Source organism: Canis lupus, chromosome 35, assembly GCF_011100685.1.
Source record: "Canis lupus familiaris isolate Mischka breed German Shepherd chromosome 35, alternate assembly UU_Cfam_GSD_1.0, whole genome shotgun sequence".
Lineage (NCBI taxonomy): Eukaryota > Metazoa > Chordata > Mammalia > Carnivora > Canidae > Canis > Canis lupus.
In genome coordinates, this window is record NC_049256.1 from 25,721,788 (window position 1) to 25,745,106 (window position 23,319).

Genomic DNA, 23,319 nt, shown 5'->3' on the forward strand with positions numbered 1-23,319 from the left:
CCCAGTCCCACACACCATTGGATGTGATGCACATTTAATGGCAATGATCTGACCTTGTTTGGACCCCAATCTGAAGAAGCCAACTGTAAAAATATATTTTTGAGACGTTTGCAGAAAGTTACATATGACTGGATTCAGACGACTCAAAGAAATTACAGTAGTCTTAACTTTTCTTAGGCATGAAAAAGGCATTGTGGTTATGTTTAAAAAAAAAAAGTCCTTAAGAGTCCTTAAGTATTAAAGATTTAACCTTATAGATAAAATTGAATAGTGTGTGGAGAGAAAAGTAAGAGAAGAGGGATGTACTATTTTCTATCCAGCAAAACATTGGAGTTGCTGAAGCGGAGGATGGACACTTGAGGAATTCATTATACAATTTTTCTCTGTTTCTATGTATGCTTGAAATTTTCCTTAATAAAAATGTTTTAAATGTGCTGAAAAATGGCATGAGAATCTTCCTAGTACACTGTTTATAATTCAATGGCACAAAACTTTGAGAATTTATTTGAGGGGAAGAAAAAATCCATTCATTCCTTGGTCCATTCCACAAATATTTACAAGACACCTGTAATCAGGTATCTGTTCAAAGCACCAGGGAAAGAGGTGATAGAGACACATGCAGAGCTCACACTCTACAGAGAAAATAAACAAATAAACAAGATGTCTGGAGGGAATAAAATCGTGGTAAGACAGAGCAGGGGCTCTCAACTGGGGATTGAGGATGATTTGCATCCCTCAGGGAACATTTGGCAACCTATGGAGACCTTATTGATTCTTACTCTCAAGCAAGAAACTCTCAAGCAAGAAACTCTCAAGCCAGATGAGGAGGTGAGGAGCCTGTTTGAGGAAGTGATGGCTGATCTGAGCTGAGACTGGAGTGATGAGAAGGGGTGAGCCAGGTGCAGAGCTGAGAGGAGAGCCTGCAGGCAGAGGGGGGAGTCCTTGGAGCAGGAGGGATTTGGCGAGGGGAACGAATTGACAGAAGGCCTTTGGAGGGATGTGGCTGTAGAGGAAGTGGGGGGGGGGCGGTGCAGGATCACAGAGGGTGTTCCACTGGGAACAAAGCGCCAAGCTCATTAAAATTGCCAAGTCTCAAGATTTACCCAGCCCGGGTAAAGTTTAGTAAGATGCCACGCCCCAGGGGCATTGAGATCCACACTTCAGTGGGGGAAGCACGCTCTGAAAAATGGTAAGGAATTTGGATCTGATTTAAGCTGCAAGTGTTGCCTGGCGAGCTGAGGAGACCCCAGGGCCCTGGTGCCTAGACCCAGCCAGACCTAAAGGAATCACCACAGGTTCTTGTTCTTGTCATGAGAAGGAACTCCAGGGCAGATGCGCAGCACAGAGAACAAGTGGGAAAGTTTTTTAAAGCAAAAAGTAAAGTACAATCTCCAGACGTGGGAGCAGGCAGAGAGAGAGAGAGAGAGCAAGCTGCTGCCCCCGGGTTTGTGGTTTCTATTACTGACAGTTGTTAACTAGGGGGCAGAATATTTATTACTTGAGGCTGGAAGCAGGGTTTCTGGCTTTTTCTTCCTAACCTGCTCAGGGATTTCCTGTGGTGGCTCTGCCACCTGGGGCCAGTCTGGTGTGATCCGGCTCCTCTGGTGGTGGAGTGCTGCCAGGACAGGCCTGGACCTTCCCCGCAGCTGGCCACCACCTCCTCCTTGCTGGCCTCCAGGCATCCTGTTAGAGCTTCTCTGCCTGCTCCGACAGGAGGACCACTGGCAGGTACAGGGGGAGCCTGCCACGGTGACCTTCCTCCCTGTGAGGAGCAGAGCCACGGGGCAGGGTTAACTGTGGAGGAGAGAGACTATTCAGGAGACGGTTGCAGCTGGCTATGCCAGAGATGATGGTGCAGGCTTGGGCCATAGTGGGAACCATGGAGTCCCAGAATGTAAATATAGGTTTTCTTTGGAAGCAGAGCTGATAGGACTTGCTGGTGGGTTAGATGCTGGGGAGTTAGACGCTGGTAGTGAGGGGAGGAGAGAAGCAGGGATGACTTTCCAGTTTGGGCTTGAGCAGATGTGTAGACGGCAGCCACTAGGAGAAGAATAATTCAACTGAGTTTCTTTTGGTGGGATTGGGATTCCATGTGCCCGTTCTGTGTTTGGTACATGCTACTTCTGTGGTCAGGGCTCTCTCCTGTGGTGGATAGGATCACTGCTCCTAATTCTCCTGTTGTCAACCATGTGTCTTTGCAGTGCCCCACCTCCCTAACTTGGGGCTTGGCCAGTGGAATATCAGTGAAATGGACCAGGACTCTAAATGTGCTTTCATAGTTTGACTTGGCCCCTTAGCCTCTGCCACCTGCCAGGAGTGGGAGTTGCACATGCCTTGTGGGTCTGGTCTCAAACAAAAGAGACTTCTCAGCTGACTGGAACTCTCCCTCCAGCGTGGAGTCCAACCTAGTCAGTGAATCTCAAGTAAGTGCACCCCGGACCAGCTTTACCGCAGTCACCTGCTCACCATGAAGGAGAAAATAAATATTGATATAATCTCCTAAGATGTTTGGTTTTTGTTTGGAGGCATGATTACAATAGAAAACAGTCTAATACGCATACATCCAGTGTGGAGTTGGTGTTATTACCATTATTATTTTTTTAGATATAAGAATGGTAAATTTTTAAAAAATGGTAAATCCTTGCCACTGATCCGTTGGGGATCTATTTTGGCTATGTCTGAGGTTCCTATTTTGTGAATCAGAGCAGCTTAATCATCTTGCTGAGCATGATGATGGGGTGGAACCCAAAGACCCAGGGCCCTGGCCCTCCCCACACAGGGAAAACAGGCTTAACTCCAGGGCAGGATCTGGTTATGAAGGATAACCCCAGGGGTGAGAAGACTCCCTTGCACCTGGAAATCTGTTCCTAACCTGCCCACTATTTCCTGAAGTCTATTTATTTTTTTTTATTTTTTTTTAAAGATTCATTTATTTTAGAGAGAGAGAGTAAGCACACTAGCTAGGGAATGGGCATGGGGGAGATGAAGAGGGAGTGAGAAGCAGACTCCCCACTGAGCAGGGATTCCCAATGTGAGACTTGATCCCACGACCCTGTCATGACCCGAGCCATGACCCGAGCTGAAATCAAGGGTTGGACACTTAACTGACTGAGCCACCCAGGTGCCCCTCCTGAAGTCTTTTTAATAAGAGACATAGCCTTTTATTCAATGATTAGAAATCACAGATTTCAAAGGCAATATAAAAAAAGTAGAGCAGGGACACCTGGGTGGCTCAGCCATTGAATGTCTGCCTTCAGCTCGGGGCCTGATCCTGGGATCCAGGATCTGGAATCGAGTCCCACATCGGGCTCCTTACAGGGAACCTGCTTCTCCCTCTGCCTATGTCTCTGCCTCTCTCTCTCTCTCTCTCTCTCTTCTCTCTGTGTCTCTTATGGATAAATAAATAAAATCTTAAAAAAAAAAGTAAAGCAAATGAGTTTTTAAGGAAAGTAATGATGATCTCCCCTTCTCTCTCTCCTTTTCTTTCTTTCTTTCTTTCTTTCTTTCTTTCTTTCTTTCTTTCTTTCTTTCTTTTCTTTTCTTTTCTTTTCTTTTCTTTCTCTTTTTTTTCAATCAGTGGCTTGGGCATCTACCACTGTCTTTCAGGCACTGACTCCAGTTCCCCTCAAGTATGGAAATGCGAAATACTAGAGGCTTCATCTTACAGATAAGCATAGGGTTAAAAAGTCAGCAGGCCCTGGGCATCTGAAACTGAGTACACCGAGGAGACTGGATATCCTGAAGTCAAACTTCTCGGATTCCACAAATTGGCCTCACATACAGTCTATTTTTAAAACAAACAGAAATAGGGTCTAAAGGTATGTGCTTCGTTCAGTGCAGGGATGAGTCTGTGCAAGTTCTCTGACTCTTGATGTCAGTTAGAAATTGCCATCCCTGGAGCGGAGACCAATGTTTCTGAACAGTACCTCTCTCTTAGCTGACAATAGCCCACAAACAAACAGACAAACACAAAAACAAGGCAGAAGAGACTGGGGGCACCTGGGTGGCTCAGTGGTTGAGCATTTGCCTTTTTTTTTTTTTTTTTTCCGTCTGTCTTTGACTCAGGGAGTGATCCTGGGGGCCCGGGGTTGAGTCCACATTGGACTTTCTGCAGGGAGCCTGCTTCTCCCTCTGCCTATGTCTGCCTTTCTCTCTGTGTGTCTCTCATGAAGAAATAAGTAAAATCTTTTTAAAAAGAGAGACAAAGAAGAGATTGTCTGCAAGGTTCATTTGTGTTCCCCATTGTAGTTAATCTAGAAAGTGGGGCTTGTTTCTTAGGTGTGCTTTGAATAACAACAGCTTTCCTCACTGAGGCCAAGGAACCCATCCACCTGTCCACCTTCCAGAGTGTAGCATTATCACTAGTAATGAGCGGTCCAGTGGGGGAATACATTTCCCAGCATCTCTTGCATGGGCGGGAGGGGGATGGACTGATTCTCAGCAATAGAGCATGGTAGCAATAAAGCGTGTCACTTCTGAGCCAAAGCCTTTAGGAGATGACCACTTTCTCTTTCTTCTTTCTAGCCACAGGTGGAGGACTCTGCTGTCAGGGATGGGAACTCACAGATGAAAGGGGTCACACCGATAAAACCTACTTGCCAACTAGGAGCAACTGCATTGACAATTATGTGAGCACAACATTATTAATTACTGTTGAATTGAGCCCCTGGCATGTTGGAATATACTTGTTACAGCCACTCACAAGAGTCTAAGCAAGTATATGCCTTCCGTGTCCTAGAATATATAGAAACAGCAACAGTCCTTCAGGGAGGCAGTGTTTGCAAAAGTTTCCTCACTTTCTCCAGCCTTGGAGCCCATCCTTAAATACCCCGAATGCAAATGACAGCAGAGGAATTTGGTGACGTTCACCTTGTCATCAAGGTTCCCCAGGGCCAAGAACACCTTGAGCTTATCAACAAGCCTGGGGCTCTGGTGTGTATATGATGCAGCATGGGGTGGTGGGGGAGCGGTGGACATGCCTCCTGGAGCCCTTGCCTGAACTTTAGCATGGAGTTTGGAAATCAGGCTGCTACCTCCTGTCAAACTAATGTGGATCCTCCAGGCAAGGATGGAATGTTTCATTTTTACTTATTTATTTATTTATTTTTAAAGATTTTATTATTTATTTACTCATGAAAGACACAGAGAGAGATAGAGAGGCAGAGACACAGGCAGAGGGAGAAGCAGGCTCCACGCAGTGAGCCTGATGTGGGACTCTATCCTGGGTCTCCAGGATCAGGCCCTGGGCTGAAGGCGGCGCTAAACCGCTGAGCCACCCGGGCTGCCCGTGTTTCATTTTTATTGATATGATTTCAGGCACGAAGCTTTTTGGTAGACTGTTAATATTACAGACCAAGTTTCCCAGTGAGTAAGAAAGCACGAAGCACTCAGAGAAGGGGCTTGTTGGTGTCTTTGTGACTGCAGCATGATATTGGGAGAAATAATATTTCCCAGTCACCATGTAGTTGGCTTTAGCAAACACCTCTGCTATCCCATCCTGCTGACAGGCAGGGCAGATGTTTACATTCTGAGCTAGCCTGTACTTCCTCAGTCCTCCGTAATGCAATGCCCATTCTTCTATTTTATTGTGTCTCTGGACTCAACCCCATGCCTGTCTTCAGTCTTTTGCAATCTTATGATTTTATGCCAATCCCTCTTCCAGTGGCTTGTGGGCTCCCCCATCCTACAGGTAGGTCCTCAAGAACATCCAGTCCCTTCCTGTGGAACACTTCTCCCAGCAGGTGCCAGAGAATGAACAGAATGTAGCACAAGCAGGGCTTGTCCAGCCTCAGGCTGTCCTGCAAGGCAGTTCCAGAGACCTCCTGCTTCCATGAGCCCTATTGGAGTGGTCAGGTACCCAGAGCCAGACTGTCAATAGTGTTAGGAATGGCCAAGAATTTAGGAGCTATGGATACCCAGATAAAAATAAACCACTGATTATTTTTTAAACATTTTATTTATTTATTTATTTATTTATTTATTTGACAGAGAGAGAAAGAGAGCACGTGAACATAAGCAGGAAGAACTGGGAGTCTGACTCCGGGCTCAATCCCAGGACCTCGGGATCATGAGCTGAAGGCAGACACTTAATCACCTGAGCCACCCAGGCACCCCTACACTAATCATTTTAGAGCATACAACTGAACGTTACTCCTACACATATTTCAAATACTGTATTGGTGCCTTGAACATTTCACCACTGTATTCTACTTGACAGGTGTGCTCCAGTATCCAGGGGAAAGTGCACTGATATCTCTGCCGCTTACTTTAAAAGGCATGAAACAAAAAAATGAATAAAGATTGAAATACATACGGAAGAGTGAATAAGGGGACGAATGGAAGGATGGATTATAACAAAGAGCCAGTCTGGCAGTTCCGAGAGACATCTATGCCCCTGCCTCCTTCTGACTATATTCTCTGCCATCTCAGCCTGTGGTCTCCGGGGCTTCTGCTCATTTCTCCGAGGGACCTGGGGGCAAATGCTGAGTTCATGCTCCAAATCCACCTTGGAGCACTCCTGGCTGCTCACTAGGAACTGCCTCCATCTCCTTCCAACTGTTTCTGCGATGACTTTGAGAACTCCCTCGGACGCCATCGCAATCGCAAACATATCAGTAAAGCACTTCCTCCTGGGTCTGAGCAGGGGAGTTGAAGGGCAGGGATAGGAAGGATAAGAAAACCAGCCAAAGGCCCCCAGGAACACAGCTGCACCTGGGCAAGTGGTGTTTATTCCCCGTGGCAGCGAGGGGGAATGTGCGTCAAGTGGGACTGCGGTATCTCAGGAAGTCAGAGTGTCTGAGAGGTGTCAGAGAGGACTTGGCATAGAATTTGGGCTTGTGTAGGGAATTTGAGGGAGGGCTTATGGAAGGGGGGCTTTGCTCTGGGTTGGATGCTGCCGGGGAGGTGGGGCACGTGTAATTCTGTAGACAGGTATCTTAATAGGTCTTATGTAGGAGGAAGACTAGATCTAGGGAGGCTACAGCAGTAACTGATGAAGAAAGCACAGCAGTCTCTCAAAGCCTCTCTCTCAGAGGGGGATATTTGGTCCCAGCTGTGGAGTGGACACACTCATGTTTTCCTCCACGTTCATACACTGCTGTTGAGGGTCTTGTTTTCATCTCAATCCATCGTAAGACAAAATGCTCTTGTCTGATGCTGCTGTGTGAAATTGCTATGTTCAACAGAACACTGAGACCAGGCCCATATCCAGCTGTTAGACATGTCCCCTTCTCAGGGCTCCCTGAGCTTCTAGCTGGATTTGGTCAATGGGCAGCCATAGCAAATGATGGAAGGGGGAGAGAGGAGAGAGAAGTCTGGGAACTTATTCTCCCGGGCTCTCCCCTTGCAGGGCTCCTGTAGCTGGCTACACATTCCCCTTCAAAGGTCACAGCTCCTCTGAAAGGAGCACTCTCTACATGACTCTGTTCTTTTAGATCTTCACAATAGTCTCTTCTCCTTATCTATTTGGGGTTAGGGCTGGTGGTAACAGCTCCAGCATTCCTGGGCCTGGGGTATAGCTCCATCCTACCTTTTTGTAAACAGCTCCTTAGGGAGACCCTTCTTGAATTATCCAATGTGAGTGTGCTGACTGATGCCTGCTGGGAACCTCCCCAATGCAAGAGGCTCCCCAGATGGCAGGCTCATAGACCTTCTGCAGCGCTGGGCTCTGATAGAACTTCATATTGAAATGAAGCGTTATGAAGATGGCAGGATCCGCCTGGAGGGCATGTTCCCCACTTGTGTCCCCAGCCCCAAGCCCGGGGAAGCCACCTCCAATGAGAGAGCCTGCCAGCCAAGCAAGGCAGCCTCTTTGGTTGCAAATGGAGATCTGTGCCCCTGCCGCAGCAGTTGAGAACCTGAAAAGAACTCTGGAGCAGATAGATCCTGTGTCATAAGAAAGTCCCTCCTGGGCCAATAAAAGACAGCCTGTATCTGCCTCTATGCGAGGACAGTGCACTGAGCTGGGCTACTGGGAGGAGGGTGCTGATTCTCTGCTGCTGACTTGGGTTTCTGCAGTGACTGTAAGGCACAGAGCAGCACCCCCTAGCCTACTTGCTCCAGAGACATTTCTTTCCCACACAGAGCTGTTTCCTCCACAAATATTTACTGTGGAACCAGAATCTATGACAGGCAATGTGAGTTGGTACAAACAGACCCTTTGGCAAAGACTAAATGATAAAATGGGAAAAATATATATATATACAACTCCTATCTTAGAGAAAGAGCCAATCTCCCTAAAATAGAAAACAACCTATGAAGAACATGAGCCAAGGACATGAATTATTAGTTCACGGAAAAGAAAATAACACAAAAGTTTCTCAGTAGAGAAACAGGTGTATATGACCGAGTGCAGTTCTCCAGAAAAGATTGTTCACCCTGGTAGATATGATGTGCAATAAGATTGCTACCTAATTCCATCTCTTGGCCCAGGTTCCCCAAAAGTTGGCTTTTGAGTCAAGGACTTGGGTTCAGGTAGTCTACTTGGGAAGTGACCCCAGGAAACCCCAGTTCAGAAGTAAATAAAGGGAAAAAAGTCAACTAAATGAAATGTGGCAGAAAGGGTGTATGTTAACTGGTTGGTTATTGTACTGGCCACCAGGCCCAATCCCACCCCTACTCTCAGAATCCTCCTGGCAGAGGTGGGTGGCCTGGGCTACTTACCCACCCCTCCCATCCCCCTTTGGGTAAAAGTTGCCCCTAGGGGTGTCAACTCCCCTGCGCTTCTACTGTTCATCATCAGTGTTAGAGAAAGCTCTGAGATGGAGAAGAATAAAGTTAGGCACCTGGAGACTTGTTACCTTGTAGGAAGTTGTCTACCTGCTAGGACCAAGGGGACATGGGATTGCACATCAACAGCACTGACACCAACAAGGCTCTGCCTCTGGTAAGATCTGTTGGCCCCCCCGCCACCCCATCCAGTTAGCAGGGGTGACTTCCAGTCTTCCAGTACGAGTCCCCCTAACTTGGCCCCATTGCCCACCCCCCTACGCACATGGACTAGATCTGGTATGGACACCATGACCCAGGCCAGGCCAGAGGATATGCCTTGCATGTTTTGCCTGAATGACTCAGTGCTATATAACGGGTCACACTTATAGCAGGTATGCATGGGAGGCTTGGGTGGGGGTAGCATTTTTCACACTGTGACCCAGAGAAGCAAAGGTAGGTGATCTGCAGGGAGACTGGCCCAAAGCAGATGTACAGATATACAGAGTTGGAGAGTGGCCTCCCACTAAGCTTTCTCACTCGGTTGTCCAACAACTGCTGGGTGTAGAGCAATAGCTGACCCTAAGGAAGAGAGGAATCACAGAGTGTGAATATCTGCTTCCAGGGGTGCAAACTCCAGTCTCTGCGAAGTTGTACAATAATGGCACCTACACAGCAATAACACAGGACAGAACAGAGTAATGGCCAGAGCCTTGGGGGTCCAGAAAGTCTGAGAACACGGCAAATGGGGAACATGTAGAATCGTTCAGGGAGAACGAGACTCTAGAGGCAGAAATAGAGAGCCACGTGGGTGAGGAGTGTGGGCCTCAGGACTGTGAGCTCTGCTGTACCAGGCCAGTGTAGGCCTGAAGTGGACCAGAAGGGATTTGGAGGCCTTTCCAGGAAGCATTTAAGCACTTGGGGAAATATTAAGAAATGTGCCTTGAGAAGATTGTTCTAGAAGAAAGCTATCTAGTGACCTGATTGGGGTCTGTGGGGCATGGGACGGGAATACTGTGTGGGTGTAGACCCTCTACTGGCAGACCATGAATCCCAACTAGAAAGTCTTTGTTGGATGCCATCTTCCACTAGATGCCAACTCCTCCAGGAAAGGGATGTTCACATCTCACATCCTCTCCTTGGTATCTCAAAAACTCAGTCGTTTTTGAATGAATGATAAGGTGTTACGTACTGCAGCTGCTGTCTGGCTTCCTTCTTCATCAATTTCCCTACTCTTCCCTGCATTCCCTCTCTTCCCTCTTCTCTCTCTCTTTCTCTCTTTGTCTCTGTGTATCTCTCTCTCTCCTCTCCTCTTCCCCCTCCCGCCCTCTCCCCCTCCTCTCTCTCTGTCTGTCTCTTTCTCTCTCCCTCTCTGTCTCTGTGTCTCTCTCTACCCCTCCTCTCTCTCTCTCTCTCTCTCCTTCACTAGCCTAGGCCCCCACAAGTCCAGCACCTGGAACAGTCCTCTGGCTTTGGAAGGAAGAAAGCCTCTGTTTCCTTCACCCCCTCCGCACCCCCAGTGTCTACGCACTGACGCCTTTCCTGGTGCTTAGCCCTTCCTTCTGGAGAGAAGAAAAAGGACATTTTAAAACTCCAGATAATCTCAAAAGCTACGCGCAGCTGTACGAGTTTCCACTGTTGTGTATTCCGCCTGGTGACTGGTGAGAAGATGCCTTTAGGGATACCATTGGCTGGTTGGCCCGCAGCCGGCCAATCCGGGGCTCTAGACCCTTCATTGACCTCTTGGGCCTCCTGCGGCCAGAATAGAGTTGGAGCTTGTGCCAGGTCCCGCCGCTGCCCACGCCGCGCCTCGTGGGAGGCGAATAAAGGTTTTTTTTCCTCCGCTTTCAGGATGTATCGTTCTCTGATTATGACTATGAGATTAGGGAGAAGGACGACAGGAAAATCATTTGAGCGTCAGAGGAGAAATAACGCAGAAGTTATTTCGAGATGGTCGGAAAGGGAGGGTCGCGCTCGCCCCTCGGGGGCAGGGCTGGGGCGGTGGGTGGGAGGTGATTTGGGGGAAGGCAGTCCCCGGGAGAGGGGTCTGGCTTTCCCTGCCATCACTCTGAGCGATCCCCGGGAGGGGTGGAAGGTGGGGGGAGGCGATGGAAAAGTATCAAGTGACACCTGAAGAAACTCAACTCTGGCCAGAGGAGTGAGCCGGGGAGGGCGGAAAACGGCCTCCCGGATGGTCGCGTGGTTGGCTTATTCCTTGGGATGTCTGACGGGTCCATCAGGAGACTACCGAGCCGGGAGAGGAGGGGCGCTGAGCATCGCGGGGCGGGTCCCAGGAAGGTCTGCTATCCATCAGAGGCGGTGCCCAGGCTCGGTGGCTGATCCCTCTGCGTCTGCACCCCGCACCGTCCCCTCGCCCCGGCCTCGGGTCGCAGACGCCCCCGGGTGACCCTCCGGGTTCGCCGATGGAGCGGGCGGCTGCTCTGCGCTTCTCCGCGCCCGGCTCCCTTCTGCTCGTCGTGATGCTCGGCGGCTCTGCACCGCTCTCAGGTAAGGGCGCCTGCCTCTGGCTCCCGTCGGCTTTCCCGGGCGGGAGTGGGAGGTGGGGGGTCAACACTTCAGTCTGCCGAGAGGTAAAATGCATCAGTACTGCGGTTGGGGTTCAAGCAACTTTCACTCCCCTCGTGTGCACCGAATGTACATCATCGCCATCGGATAGAAATACAGGCAGGGCCCAAAGGCCAGCTGCCCGTACAATTTTAAGTGCTTGGGTAGCTACATTTAAAATAGTAAAAAGGGACAGATGAAATAGATGAAATAAGTTTTAATAATGCATGTTTTTTAATCCCAAATAACCAGAATATTGGTATGTAAACTTTTAATTCATGTAAGATATTATTAACAGTGAGATATTTCACATTTTTTATTCTAACATTTTAAAATGTGTGTGTGTGTACTTTTCATTTAAAGTACGTTCCAGTGGGGACTTAGTGGCTACCACAATGGACAGATCAAGTTTATCCTAGACTCCAGGCATTGTGTTACATTGGGAATAGGGGAAAAATCTCTGTAAGCACAGGGTCTGCTGGCACAGTGCTCAGTGTGTGCTTCTTAATAAGTATTCACAACCTCGGTGGATCCCCCACCAGGCATCTGTCACTGCCAACCAACCACACTGACTGGCTCAGCTCAGGAAGCCCCTGTGGCTCTAGAAAGAATACATCTGTCCCCTGGAATAACCACTGCCTTTCCTGCCTTTGATATCTGATGGCCATGCCTTGTTCTGCTCCTTTGTTGAACAGCCCAGTTTACTGTTGTGGGGCCGACAGATGCAGTCCTGGCCATGGCGGGAGAAAACACCAAGTTTCACTGCCACCTGTCACCCGAGAAGGATGCAGAGCACATGGAGGTGCGCTGGTTCCGATCTCAGTTCTCCCTGGCGGTGCTCGTGTATAAGGCTGGGCGGGAGAGAACAGAGGAGCAGATGGAGGAGTATCAAGGAAGAACCACCTTTGTGAGCGAACATATCAACAAGGGGAGCGTGGCACTCATCATACACAATGTCACAGCCCATGACAACGGCATCTACCACTGTTACTTCCAAGAAGGCAGATCCTATGACGAGGCTGTTATGCACCTGATGGTGGCAAGTGCGTCATTTCGTTTTGCTCAGTTTTTTTCAGTGTGACCCTTAGGAAGAGTTTCTCTCCCAACCTCAGGACCATTGCAGCCCAGCAGATTTTTGCCTAGCATCCCCTTTAAACAGGAAGGTAGCTTCTTCTGGCCCAAGGACCAAATGAGTGGGTTTGCCTTGCTTCAGTGTGGGCGTCAGTTCCTGAGAAGCATATGCAGAACTCCACTGTAGCCTTGAGCCAGAGTGAAGGTTTAACTCCCACAGATAATTCTTATGCCTACTAAGAGATCTCTAAGGGTTTTTCCCAGCAACTCGTTTTATAATTAATTGGATATTTTTATTGTGATATATAATACACATCCAGAAAAACTTATAAAACATTAATATAGGGATACCTGGGTGGCTCAGCGGTTGAGCGTCTGCCTTTGGCTCAGGGCCTGGGATCAAGTCCCACATTGGGCTCCTTGCATGGAGCCTGCTTCTCCCTCTGCCTGTGTTTCTGTCTCTCTTTCTGTGTCTCTCATGAATAAATAAATAAAATCCTTATTAAAAAAGTTAATATACAGATTCCGGAACTATGAACAATAACCCATGTGACCATGATAGGCTGCCCACAGGTTTGGCTTCTGAGGCCTCTCTCCGTGGCTTGCAGATGGTCACCTTCTGGCTGTGTCCTCACATGGCCTTTCCTCTGTGTGGACACAAGCCTGGTATCTTTCTCTGTACCTACTGATCTCTTCTTCACATCCAAAGGTATTGGAGGTTAGAACTCCAACATGTGAATGCGGGTGGGGGGGTATAATTCATAACAAAATCCCTCTCAAAATCCCCAACTGAAGCATGTTCCTAGAAGTGTTGTATGATGAGAAGTATTTCTCTTCTTCCTCTGTAATAGATACTACAAATTTATTTTCCAAAATGTTCATGCTAATATACACTCTTACCAATAGTATATGATCCATATGTTTTTCATTAAGTTCAAAGACTAGTGTTTCTCATTGATTTTCAATCGATTTCTTCTTTTTAAAAAATTTTTCCTAAAGTTTTTATTTATTTGAGAGAGTAGCAGAACATGAGTGATGGGTGGGGGAGAGGCAGAGAGAGAAGCAGACTCCCCAGTGAGCAGGGAGCCCAATGTGGAGCTCCATCCCAGCACCCCTGGATCAGGGCCTGAGCCCAGGACAGATACTCACTCAACCAACTGAGCCACCCAGGTGCCCCTTTGGACTTTTTTTTTTTTTTCTTAAGCTTTATTGTCCTAATCATAACCAGAACCAATCAGGATCTAACAATAGCAGTTATTCACCACTTTATCTCTAGCACCTAGCAAGTTGCTTGACACCTAGTAGATACTTAATAAATAGTTGTAAAATGAATGAGTGAAAAACAAATACATTGCTGATATCAAACTTTCAGAGTCAGTTTAAACCATCAAGACTTTGGAGGCAATCAGAATGATGCATGGTGGTTCATCTAAAGCAAAACAATTCACTAGCAATAAAATATATGCCACAAATGTGAGCCACATATATATTTTTTAAATTTTCAATAAACACATTTAAAAAGGGCAAAACAAAAAAAGGCAGAGTGGGGAAATTTATCTTTGGGCTCCCTCACATGACAGACATTCATAAGTTCATTGAACAAATCCGTTATTAACAAGCCCCTATATTCAAGTTACTGTTCCAAGTAACTGAAGACAAAGTAGTGAACAAAATACAGGAAGGTTCCTGACTTCATGGAGCCTGAGTTCTAGAGAGTACAGAGAGCCCATCAATAAACTACTGAATTAAACTGTATCTTAGATGGTGGTGAGTAGTGTGGAAAAAAGCAGAGAAGGGGTTGAGAGTTCAAGGGGTAGTGAGGGGAATATCTTCACTGAAAGGATGGCAAATGACCACAATTGGAGCAAAGTCAGGGAGAGATTTGTACCTCTCTGGGGGCTCCCCCAGAGGAACCAATGGGAAGTCCCATCTGGCCCAGTGCTAGGAGTCTGGGGGCCAGATAGTGGACCATATACTTCGTCATTTGAACCCTCTGACATTGAGAGTGAGAAGAGCCCCTGTCAGTAACCACATGGGGGAGGGCATATGGACATCCCTTGTCTCAATAGATATTAATTTTGTTTTTTCTCCCCTTTCCCCAAATCCTAATCATATGAGAATGACTGACGCGTCCAGATGATTTTATTAAAGCATGTTCCAGTGCCAAGCCTGCTGGCCCCCTAGGAGAACTAGTGACAATGTAATCAGTAGGAGTTTGGCAAGGCTGTAGGGGAGAAGTGGCATGTCCCAGAGTTTATTAATAATGGTTTTAAGGCATGACCTCTCTCTCAGGGCCAGTGTATTATACTTTAAAAGGAACATTTGAAGGCTGGAAGAGCCTTTAAGATACACATAAATCAATGGCATTTCAGTCAATTAGACCAATGGAAGGAAGGCTTAGGGGACAGTGTGGCCTCCCCAGGAGACCCCATCTTTGTCACTTAGAAGTGCAACCTTCTATGGGATGAATAGAAAATGTTGTGGCAGGAGGATTTCTCAACCCTGGTGGCCTGATTCTTCACAGCAACACTGCACAGCTGAGTAGGATGATTTGTATGTAACAGGAAACCTCTATTCTTTCCTGTGAGCACGACTCAGGTCTGGCCTGCCCCACTCTGAGCTGAGTTGTAGAATTGTTTATCGGTTTTTTGTTTGGTCGGTTGACTGGCTGGCTGATTTTGTCCTTATGTCTACTGTCTCAATCTTGCCCTGGCTGAACCCCATGGAACCTCATTATGTAGAATTTATTTCCAGCTTGCCAAATTCTTTTAAATCTTCTCACACTTTAGAGTTTCTGTGCCAGTCTTTCAGGTTTTTTTATTTTTGGTTTATTTCTTCTTGGCAAAAATAAGATGGAGCAGGTAGCTGAGACTTACATGATTGCTTTAATTTTGTCTTTTAATATTTTGAATTGCCTTAACAAAGGAATTACTTTTTTTATTGGTGTTCAATTTGCCAACATACAGAATAACAGCCAGTGCTCATCCCATCAAGTGTCCCACTCAGTGCCCGTCACCCATTCACCCCCACCTCCCCGCCCTCCTCCCCTTCCACCACCCCTAGTTTGTTTCCCAGAGTTAGGAGTCTTTATGTTCTGTCTCCCTTTCTGATATTTCCTACCCATTTCTTCTCCAACAAAGAAATTACTTAAAAGACATTTGGAAAAAAAAAAAAGATATTTGAATATGAGGTGCCTATGGTCAGTCTGTCAAGCATCTGCCTTCGGCTCAGGTCATCTCAGGGTCCTGGGATTGAGCATCTAATGGGGTGGGGGGCAGCGCAGGGATCTCTGCTCAGCAGGAAGTCAGCTTTTCCCTCACCCTCTCACCCTCCCTCCCACTTGTGCTTGCTCTGCCTGTCTCTCTCAAATAAATAAAGAAAATCCTTATTTTTTAAAAGATTATGTATTTATTCAAGAGAGAGCAAGAAAGAGTGAGAGAGTATAGAGGGAGAGAGAGTATAGAGTATAGAGGGAGAGAGACAAGAAGATTCCATGCTAAGTGTAGAGCTGAGCCCGAAGTAGAGGCAGACAAGGGTTCGATCTCAGCACCCTGAGATCATGATCTGAGCCAAAACCAAGAGTCGGTCACTTTACTGACTGTACCACACAGGAGCCCCAATAAATAAAATCTTAAAAAAAAAGTGTGGATGAAACAATATTGTCCAACAATAAACAGGAATTTTATTTTGCTGAGCTGTTCTAAAATTTAATTTAATTTAATTTAATTTAATTAATTTAATTTAATTTAAGACTTTGGTGACTGCAAGACCCCTGGCTAAAGGAGCAGAAGTTTCTTAGGACTGTGCACTTGCAGGTCTTGTACCAGTATTCTCTTTTATTAGAGACTCTTATTTTTTTAAACATTTTGCTTTTATTATTTTTAAGATCTTACTTATTTATTGACAGAGAGCACAAACAGGCAAAGCCAGACTCTGGTGAGCAGAGAGCCTGACATGGGGCTTAATCCCAGAAGCCTGAGATTATGTCATGACTCAAGCCAAAGGCAGATGCTAAACCAACTAAGCCGCCCCAGTGCCCCTTTTTAGAGATTCTTTTAAAGACAATAAGTTGGGAAGAGCTCAGAGTCAGAATTTTTTGTGATGTTCTGCTGACGTCGAGGAGATGATACTGTTAGCTTGAGGATCCCAGGAGCACCCAGATCTTTCTAATAGGTAGATGTTGTAGAGGAAATCCCCTGGCTGACAGGGTCCCCCCGAGAGGTAATCATCTCTGAATTGGGGTAAGGGTTGGTTCAGCATTCTAGTTCTGTCCATTCTCCTAAAAACCTGCCACTCCTGATGACCTGTGGTCCTGGGAAGCCCTGAGCCAGGAGAGAAGGGACAATCTCTTGAGGTCAGAAAGTTTCCTAAGATTCTGCTGGCCTGACAGGCTTCTATCCTTCTCCTGTGACTCCAGAGCCTCAGGAGACCACCAAGACTGAGCAGTCCTCCCAGGACAGAAAGAGAAATCCTCAACTGGCCTGTTTCAGGTCAGAGTGGACACACTCACCCAGAAGGGAGAAAACTAAATTCCCTGACTGAATGAAGCAATCGACAAACAATTAGTATGAGACAGATGGAGGTGTGCCACTGTGATGGGGTCAGAGCCCAAAGCGAAGTGCCATGTCATCCTGTCCTCAGAGATCTTGTGATTTATTGGCACACTGGTCTCCTGATGTTATCCCCGATCAGGGTCTTTTTCCTTCCTTCCTCTCCTCTATCTCTCCCCGCCTCACAGAAGGGCTACTGTGGGAATGTGTAGAATACCCATAACCAGCTTTGGTGGCCACTGGTGACTTGCTGTCTTCCTCTTCCCCCTTAGCATTCCCTGTTGAGAGCTGATCTAAGACACTCAGGCTAAGACACCATTGCCTTTTTAGCTGTTCCCTGGTCTCTGTCCCCAGGCCTGGGCTCTAAGCCCCTCATTGAAATGAAGGGCCACGAGGATGGAGGCATCCGGCTGGAGTGCACATCCATAGGGTGGTACCCAGAGCCCCATGCCACGTGGAGGGACCCTTATGGGGAGATCATGCCAGCCCTGGAGGAGGCTCACACTGTGGATGCGAATGGCCTCTTCATGGTCAGCATGGCTGTGATCATCATGGACTTCTCTGTGAGGAACGCATCCTGCTCTGTCAACAACACCCTGCTTGGCCAGGAGAGGGAAACTGTGATTTTCATCCCAGGTTAGTTCCCTGCCCTCTGGAGGCTCATCACATGGAGGCAGGATCTTCAGACATATTAGAGCCTGGAGGAGGGATGGGTAGGTAGAGGCGTAGGGTGGAAGGGTCCTAAGCTCTGAATAGCTGGCAGCTGCAGCTGAGGCGAGACCTCTCCCCTTCTCTTTTCTCAAGGGCAAAATCAAAGTCTTCTCTGATTGTCTTTTCTCTGTCACGGTTCTTATCCTGTAGGAATTTTTTTTTAATTTTATTTATTTATTTAAGTTCTACACCCAGCGTGGGGCTCGAACTTATAACACCCCCAGATCAAGAGTCACACACTCTTCTTCCTGAGCCAGCCAGGTGCCCCGTTGCAGCAATTTTTAAATATTTAGGACAATCATAAATGTGGAGTGGCCTGAGCAAGTGGCTACACCCAGAGGTGCTGCCTGCTGAGTCTCTCCCTTCCCGCCCATGGAATTTCTTAAGGTAGGGGTCGGTGGGTGGGATTCTCTAACTACAGACATGCACGAATACATTCAACAAATACATAACAAGTATTACCTATGTTCAAGGCACTGTTCTAAAGACCAAAGATAAATCAATGAACAAAATACATAAAGATCCCTACTGTCATGGAGCTAACATTCTAGAGTGGCAGAGAGCAATAGGTGAAATAATGAAACTGCAGATTGTATCAGATGGTGATAAGTACTATAGAAGAAATTAATTGGGGGAGGGGACAGGGCATGCTGGGGGATGAGGGAGTTGTCATTATAAATAGGATGGTCAGTGAAGTCTTCACTGAAAAGATGCCATTTGGGCAAGTAAAGCATGAGCTGTGCAGATATTTGAACCAAGCAACGCCATTAGCAGAAACAGCACATGGAAAGGGCCTGAGGCAGGAGTATGGAGCTTAGAGCCTGGAGCTCAGAGCCTGGAGGAGGGATGGGTAGGTAGCTCCTCTGGCAGCTTCAAGGAACCCCAAGAGGCAGGTGTGGCTGGTGGACAGGCAGTGAGTTAGTCTGAGCGTGATAGGAAACACTACAAGGCTTGGAGCAGAGAAGTAACATGATGGCACTTAGGCTGATAGCTGAGGACAGAAGCAGGGGTAGGGATGATATTGCCTGCAATATTTCAGGCAAGGAGGGATGGCAGCTTGTGCCAGGTGGCGGCTGTGGTAGTTCAATGGGACCATGGGATCATGACTTGAACCAAAGACAGACACTTAACCAACTGAGCCCCCCAGGCACCTCCTCTGTGGGGTTTCTGGCAGAGTAGAGACCCCAGGAAGCTCTTTCCATGTGCATCTTGTCCATCTTGTCCTTCTTCTAAGTGGGACCTTTCTGGCTCCCTGTTCAGAGTCCTTTGTTCCCAGCACATTCCCCTGGATGGTGAGCCTAGCTGCTGTCTTGCCTTCTCTGCTCCTCTTCTCCGCTGGAAGCATCTGTCTCGTCAGGAAACTCCACAGGGGAAAAGAGGTCGAAAATGAAGCGAAAGAAGTTGCATGTGAGGAACCGGAGAAAGAACAAGTGGAAAAAGAGAAAGAACGTCAAATCCGAGGTAAAAGATGGGAGGACAGGTTACGGCCACACAGGGACACAGCTCTGACAGCTGGAAGCCTGGGGGTGGGGGTGGGGGTGGGGGTGCAGAGTTGGGAATGAATAGAGGCCACAGCCAGGGACTGGGGACAGTGGCATCTGGGGACTGACCCTACTGGCTTGCCTGCTGCCTCCTGCAGACACTGGGCCCTCACCTGTGTGCAGCCCCAGAGCATCTAACAAAAGCAAACCTAGTAAGTACTGATAATACTGCCACTGGCTCACAGATGGTTTCTGGAATCTTGACAGCTCCGTAGGGAAAGGCAGGGGAAGAGGGGTGCTCACAAAGGGCCCATTGTTTACTGCAAACCCCAATTCTCTTATTTCTTCTGTCGAGGACATTAGTTGGCTTCTGTTTCTTTTTTCAGAGCAACTTCAAGAAGAATTGCGTAAGTGTGCCATGCCCGGGGGTAGCCCATGCTATTCTGTACTCTGCTGGGCTACTCACTGGCTCCTGCAGCTCACATCTCTGTTCCCCTTGCAGACTGGAGACGATCCCTGCTACATGCTGGTGAGCACCCTGGACATGCCCTCAGGCTTCAAGCCCTGCCCCCAGGCCAGCCAACAGGGCACATTAGAGGTCACAAACAGGGGGCTGGGGTCCCTTCACCCTGGTCCGCTCTGCCATTAGGGAATTCCCACAGCTCCTGAAGGATGCTGTGGCTTACTTCCCACTGTCCTCTTGTTTAGAATAATTTGATCTATGCTTACCAGACATTTACCATACATAATGGACCACCCCATAGGTTACATTTTACTAGTTGTTACTCTTTGAATCCTGGATTACTTTGGAAGATGGTATAGATTCCGCAGGGTTGGAGAACCATGTGTTGGAAAAGCAATAAGCTTCCTCACGCCCCCTGTAAGGGTGGCTGCTTGGGGAACCAGAATGCCTTCCTGCTCCATGGGAACACTGATGCTCTGTGTATGGCCTCTGATGGGAGCAAGGGTTGAGCACAGTGGAGAGCATAGGATCCAAAGGCCCCATCCTAGAGAGTGCTTTGCATCTTATGATTTCTCCCCTTCTGCTCAAAAGCACTGAGGAATCCTGGTTCTACCAGATACCATCGTACTTGCACCTTTCCTTTGTAGGTGAATTTCAAAACTGCCAGAGTCAGACATATCAACAAATCACGTTAACACAGTAAGAATGTAGATCAGCTGAGAAATACCTATAGGGGCGGAATCTGCAGAATGTCAGGGATATGCAGCATTTCCCACATCCAGAGAAGTCAGAGACAGAGGCTGCAGACCCATGTTGCTAAAGCAGAAGCAGGTTGGCTTGTGGAGACATCACCCTCCCTTTGTCCCCTGTGTGGGGTGCTCTTGTGAGTCACTGAAATCTGTTGTTACCTGGTTAAACTGGTGCCGTACAGAGAATCAACGAAAGGACTTTTCACTACCTGGGAATCTGCAGAGAGAAAATGGCATTCACTGCTTCACTGGGAGAGGGGGCAGGATGGGCCTCTTTTCTGGTTTAAGCCAGGTTGTAAAATTCCTTCACTCAAGAGAGTCCCTGCCCCGCCCATGTCTTGAATAGAAAAGGGGGCTGACCTAAGAATGTGGAGCAAAACTGGGAGCCATTAATTTCCATTCGTTAAACTTCCTGCATTTTTTTTTAAAGATTTTATCTATTCATGAAAGACACAGAGAAGCAGAGATACAGGCAGAGGGAGAAGCAGGCTCCCTGTGGGGAGCCACATTCAGAGCTCAATCCAATCTGACGACCTGGGACCCCAGGATCACAACCTAAGCCAAAGGCAGATGCTTAACTACTGAACCACCAGGTGTTCCCTTCCCATATTTTTTTAGAGCCCTGATTGTCCTCTCCCTGGGGCCAGGCCCCTGTCACACAGGAGGGAGAAGTGTCACCTCCCGGATTCTGTGAGCTAGCTGCCTCGGAATTGGGACCTAGGGGCCTCCATGGAAAAGGCGGCCACACAGGGATCTCCCACCACATTCCTGGGACCTCTCTGGAGCACAGGGATAGCCCATCTCTTGAGACCCCAGGCCTCACGCTGACACTTCCTCTGCAGCTGATGTGGTGCTTGACCCCGACACTGCTCATCCTGAGCTCTTCCTGACAGAGGACAGAAGAGGAGTGAGACGAGGCCCCTCCAGGCAGAGTGTCCCTGACAACCTGGAGAGATTTGACTGCCGGCCTTGTGTCCTAGGCCTGGACAGCTTCTCCTCGGGGAGGCATTACTGGGAGGTGGAGGTGGAAAATGTGATGGTGTGGGCCGTGGGGGTTTGTAGAGACAGCGTTGAGCGGAAAGGGGAGGCCCTGTTGGTTCCTCAGAATGGCTTCTGGACCCTGGAGATGTTTGGAAACCAGTACCGGGCCCTGTCTTCCCCCGAGAAGATTCTCCCCGTGAAAGAGCGTCTTCGCCGAGTGGGCATCTTTCTGGACTATGAAGCTGGAGATATCTCCTTCTACAACATGAGGGACAGATCACATATCTACACATGTCCCCGGTCACCCTTTTCTGGGCCCCTGAAGCCTTTCTTCAGGCTGGGGTCTGATGATAGCCTGCTCCTCATCTGTCCAGCCTTCACTGGGGCCCGGGGGGTCACGGTGCCTGAGGGCGGCCTGATCCTCCACAGGACGGGGCCCCATCGCAGCCACCATCAGTTCCCTGGCCTCAGACCCAAGTAGAGAAGCCCTGGCCCTCCTGCCACCAACGCACAGCACCCCTGGAAGGAAATGGGCCCTTCTTCCCTCTGGGCACCTGAGAGAACCTCCTCCGGAGGCTCCTTTCACACTCTTTTCAGGCCCAGCCCCTCATTAGGCTGCTGCTTTAGGAACTCATTTGCTGGTATCGTGGGGTAGGGGCCAGTTCCAAGAAGGGCCACCACATGGCTCACACCCAAGAGGAACGTGTGAGAAAGTGACAGGTTTTCAGATCAGAGTGACTCAGGGTGAAGGCAGCTGAACACACCAGGCTGCCAGGGGAGGAAAGCCACATGTGGAGGTCAGGCATAAAGGAAGCCAGCCAGGGGGTGCATGGGGACCTAGGGTGTGGGTGCTCTGAGCCTTGCTGTGGTAGCTGAGGGAGCTCTGGAGCTGGTGGTCTGTTCCCACCCCTCCCTTGGCATCTCCAGACCACACAGCACAACTCTCCTGGCCTCCAAGCTAAAGGAGGATGAGGATAAAGACACATCTCAGCCTGGCTCAGGTCTCCCCTCAATAGCCTAGAAGTCAATACTCAGTTCCTGAGTATGGCCTAAGGTTTATGGTCCCACCTGAGCAGGTGAGTACCCCCAACTTGGCAGGTCCCCAGGTTCAGGTTCAGTGGGAAAAGCAGCTGACCTCAGGCTGCCTTTAAACATTAACAATTATGGAGAGGGTCTCTTGAGTGGTGCAGTCAGTTGAACGTGCGACACTTGATTTCAACCCAGGTTATGATCTCAGGGCCCTGAGATCCAGCCCCTTGTCTCTGTGCTTAGTGAGAAGTCTGCTTGAGATTCCCTCTCTCCCTCTCCTTCTGCCCTTCCCCCACTCTCTCACTAAATAAATAAAACCTTAAAAATAAACAAAAATTAAAAAAATTATTGAGGGGCCTCAAAGAGCTTTTGCTCAGCTGGGTTATATCTGCCAATATTTATGGCATTGAAGATGGAAACTGAGACATATAAAAAATGTATTTGCAATTTATATTAAAATAGCAATAATAAACCCATTATAAGTTAATATAAAAATGTGTTATGAAAAATAACTTGTTTCTAAAGTAAAATAGATTTTATTGAGAAATGTAGCATTCTTTAAGGTTTTCACAAATCTAATATCTGGCTTTCACTAAAAGATGGGCTAGACCCTCACAGGTACGTCTGTCCTTAGTGTTGAGGTATCACAGGCCATGTCATCTCTAGTATGCTTCACTGTACACTAGTGAGTATCAACCTTACAGACTCCTTGAAAGTATAACAGGGGATCCCCCCACCTTGCCAGAAATCTTCAAATCATATGTTGAGAACCAGGATAGAGGATCCTGGAACCAAGTCAGGTATCTAAAGTGAGGGCTTAAATAGTAGTAATCCAGTTGTAAAAAGTAGGCTAGGGGTTCCCAGGTGGCTTAGTTGGTTAAGCTTCTACCTTCAGCTCAGGTCATGATCTCAGGGTCCTGGGATCAAGCTCCATGTGGGGCCCCATGCTCAGTGGGGAGTCTGCTTCCTCCCTTCCCCTGCTTGTGCTCACTCTCTCTCTCTCTCTCTCAAAT

At 48.0% G+C, this 23,319-nt stretch overlaps 1 protein-coding gene and 1 long non-coding RNA gene across 4 annotated transcripts; both read left to right on the forward strand.

Moving 5' to 3' along the window:
* The first annotated feature begins 1,122 nt into the window (after window positions 1–1,122).
* On the forward strand, window positions 1,123–8,520 carry LOC119867714. The gene is made up of 4 exons (XR_005384439.1): window positions 1,123–1,189; window positions 2,202–2,423; window positions 4,525–4,628; window positions 5,989–8,520. It is a non-coding gene; the product is annotated as an uncharacterized LOC119867714 (long non-coding RNA).
* A 2,185-nt stretch (window positions 8,521–10,705) lies between these two features.
* LOC100855640 (butyrophilin subfamily 2 member A2) lies at window positions 10,706–22,801 on the forward strand. Of its 3 annotated transcripts, XM_038584382.1 has the most exons (7): window positions 10,710–11,214; window positions 11,967–12,314; window positions 17,247–17,528; window positions 18,864–19,064; window positions 19,471–19,491; window positions 19,587–19,613; window positions 21,139–22,801. In XM_038584382.1, exons 1-7 carry the CDS (start codon window positions 11,130–11,132, stop codon window positions 21,756–21,758), a joined length of 1,584 nt encoding a protein of 527 aa, XP_038440310.1. In that variant the 5' UTR covers window positions 10,710–11,129; the 3' UTR covers window positions 21,759–22,801. The 3 variants fall into 3 exon arrangements, with proteins under 3 accessions (XP_038440311.1, XP_038440310.1, XP_038440312.1); XM_038584383.1 differs by lacking the exon at window positions 19,471–19,491 and having other exon boundaries at window positions 10,706–11,214; XM_038584384.1 differs by lacking the exon at window positions 17,247–17,528 and having other exon boundaries at window positions 10,711–11,214.
* The last annotated feature ends 518 nt before the right edge of the window (window positions 22,802–23,319 follow it).

Coding starts and splice junctions, on each gene's coding strand:
- LOC100855640 (XM_038584382.1), top strand. CDS start 11,130: ATGGAGCGGGCGGCTGCTCTGCGCTTCTCCGCGCCCGGCTCCCTTCTG. Junction 12,315..17,246: donor TATGCACCTGATGGTGGCAA/GTGCGTCATTTC, acceptor CTCTGTCCCCAG/GCCTGGGCTCTAAGCCCCTC. Junction 17,529..18,863: donor AACTGTGATTTTCATCCCAG/GTTAGTTCCCTG, acceptor CTCCCTGTTCAG/AGTCCTTTGTTCCCAGCACA.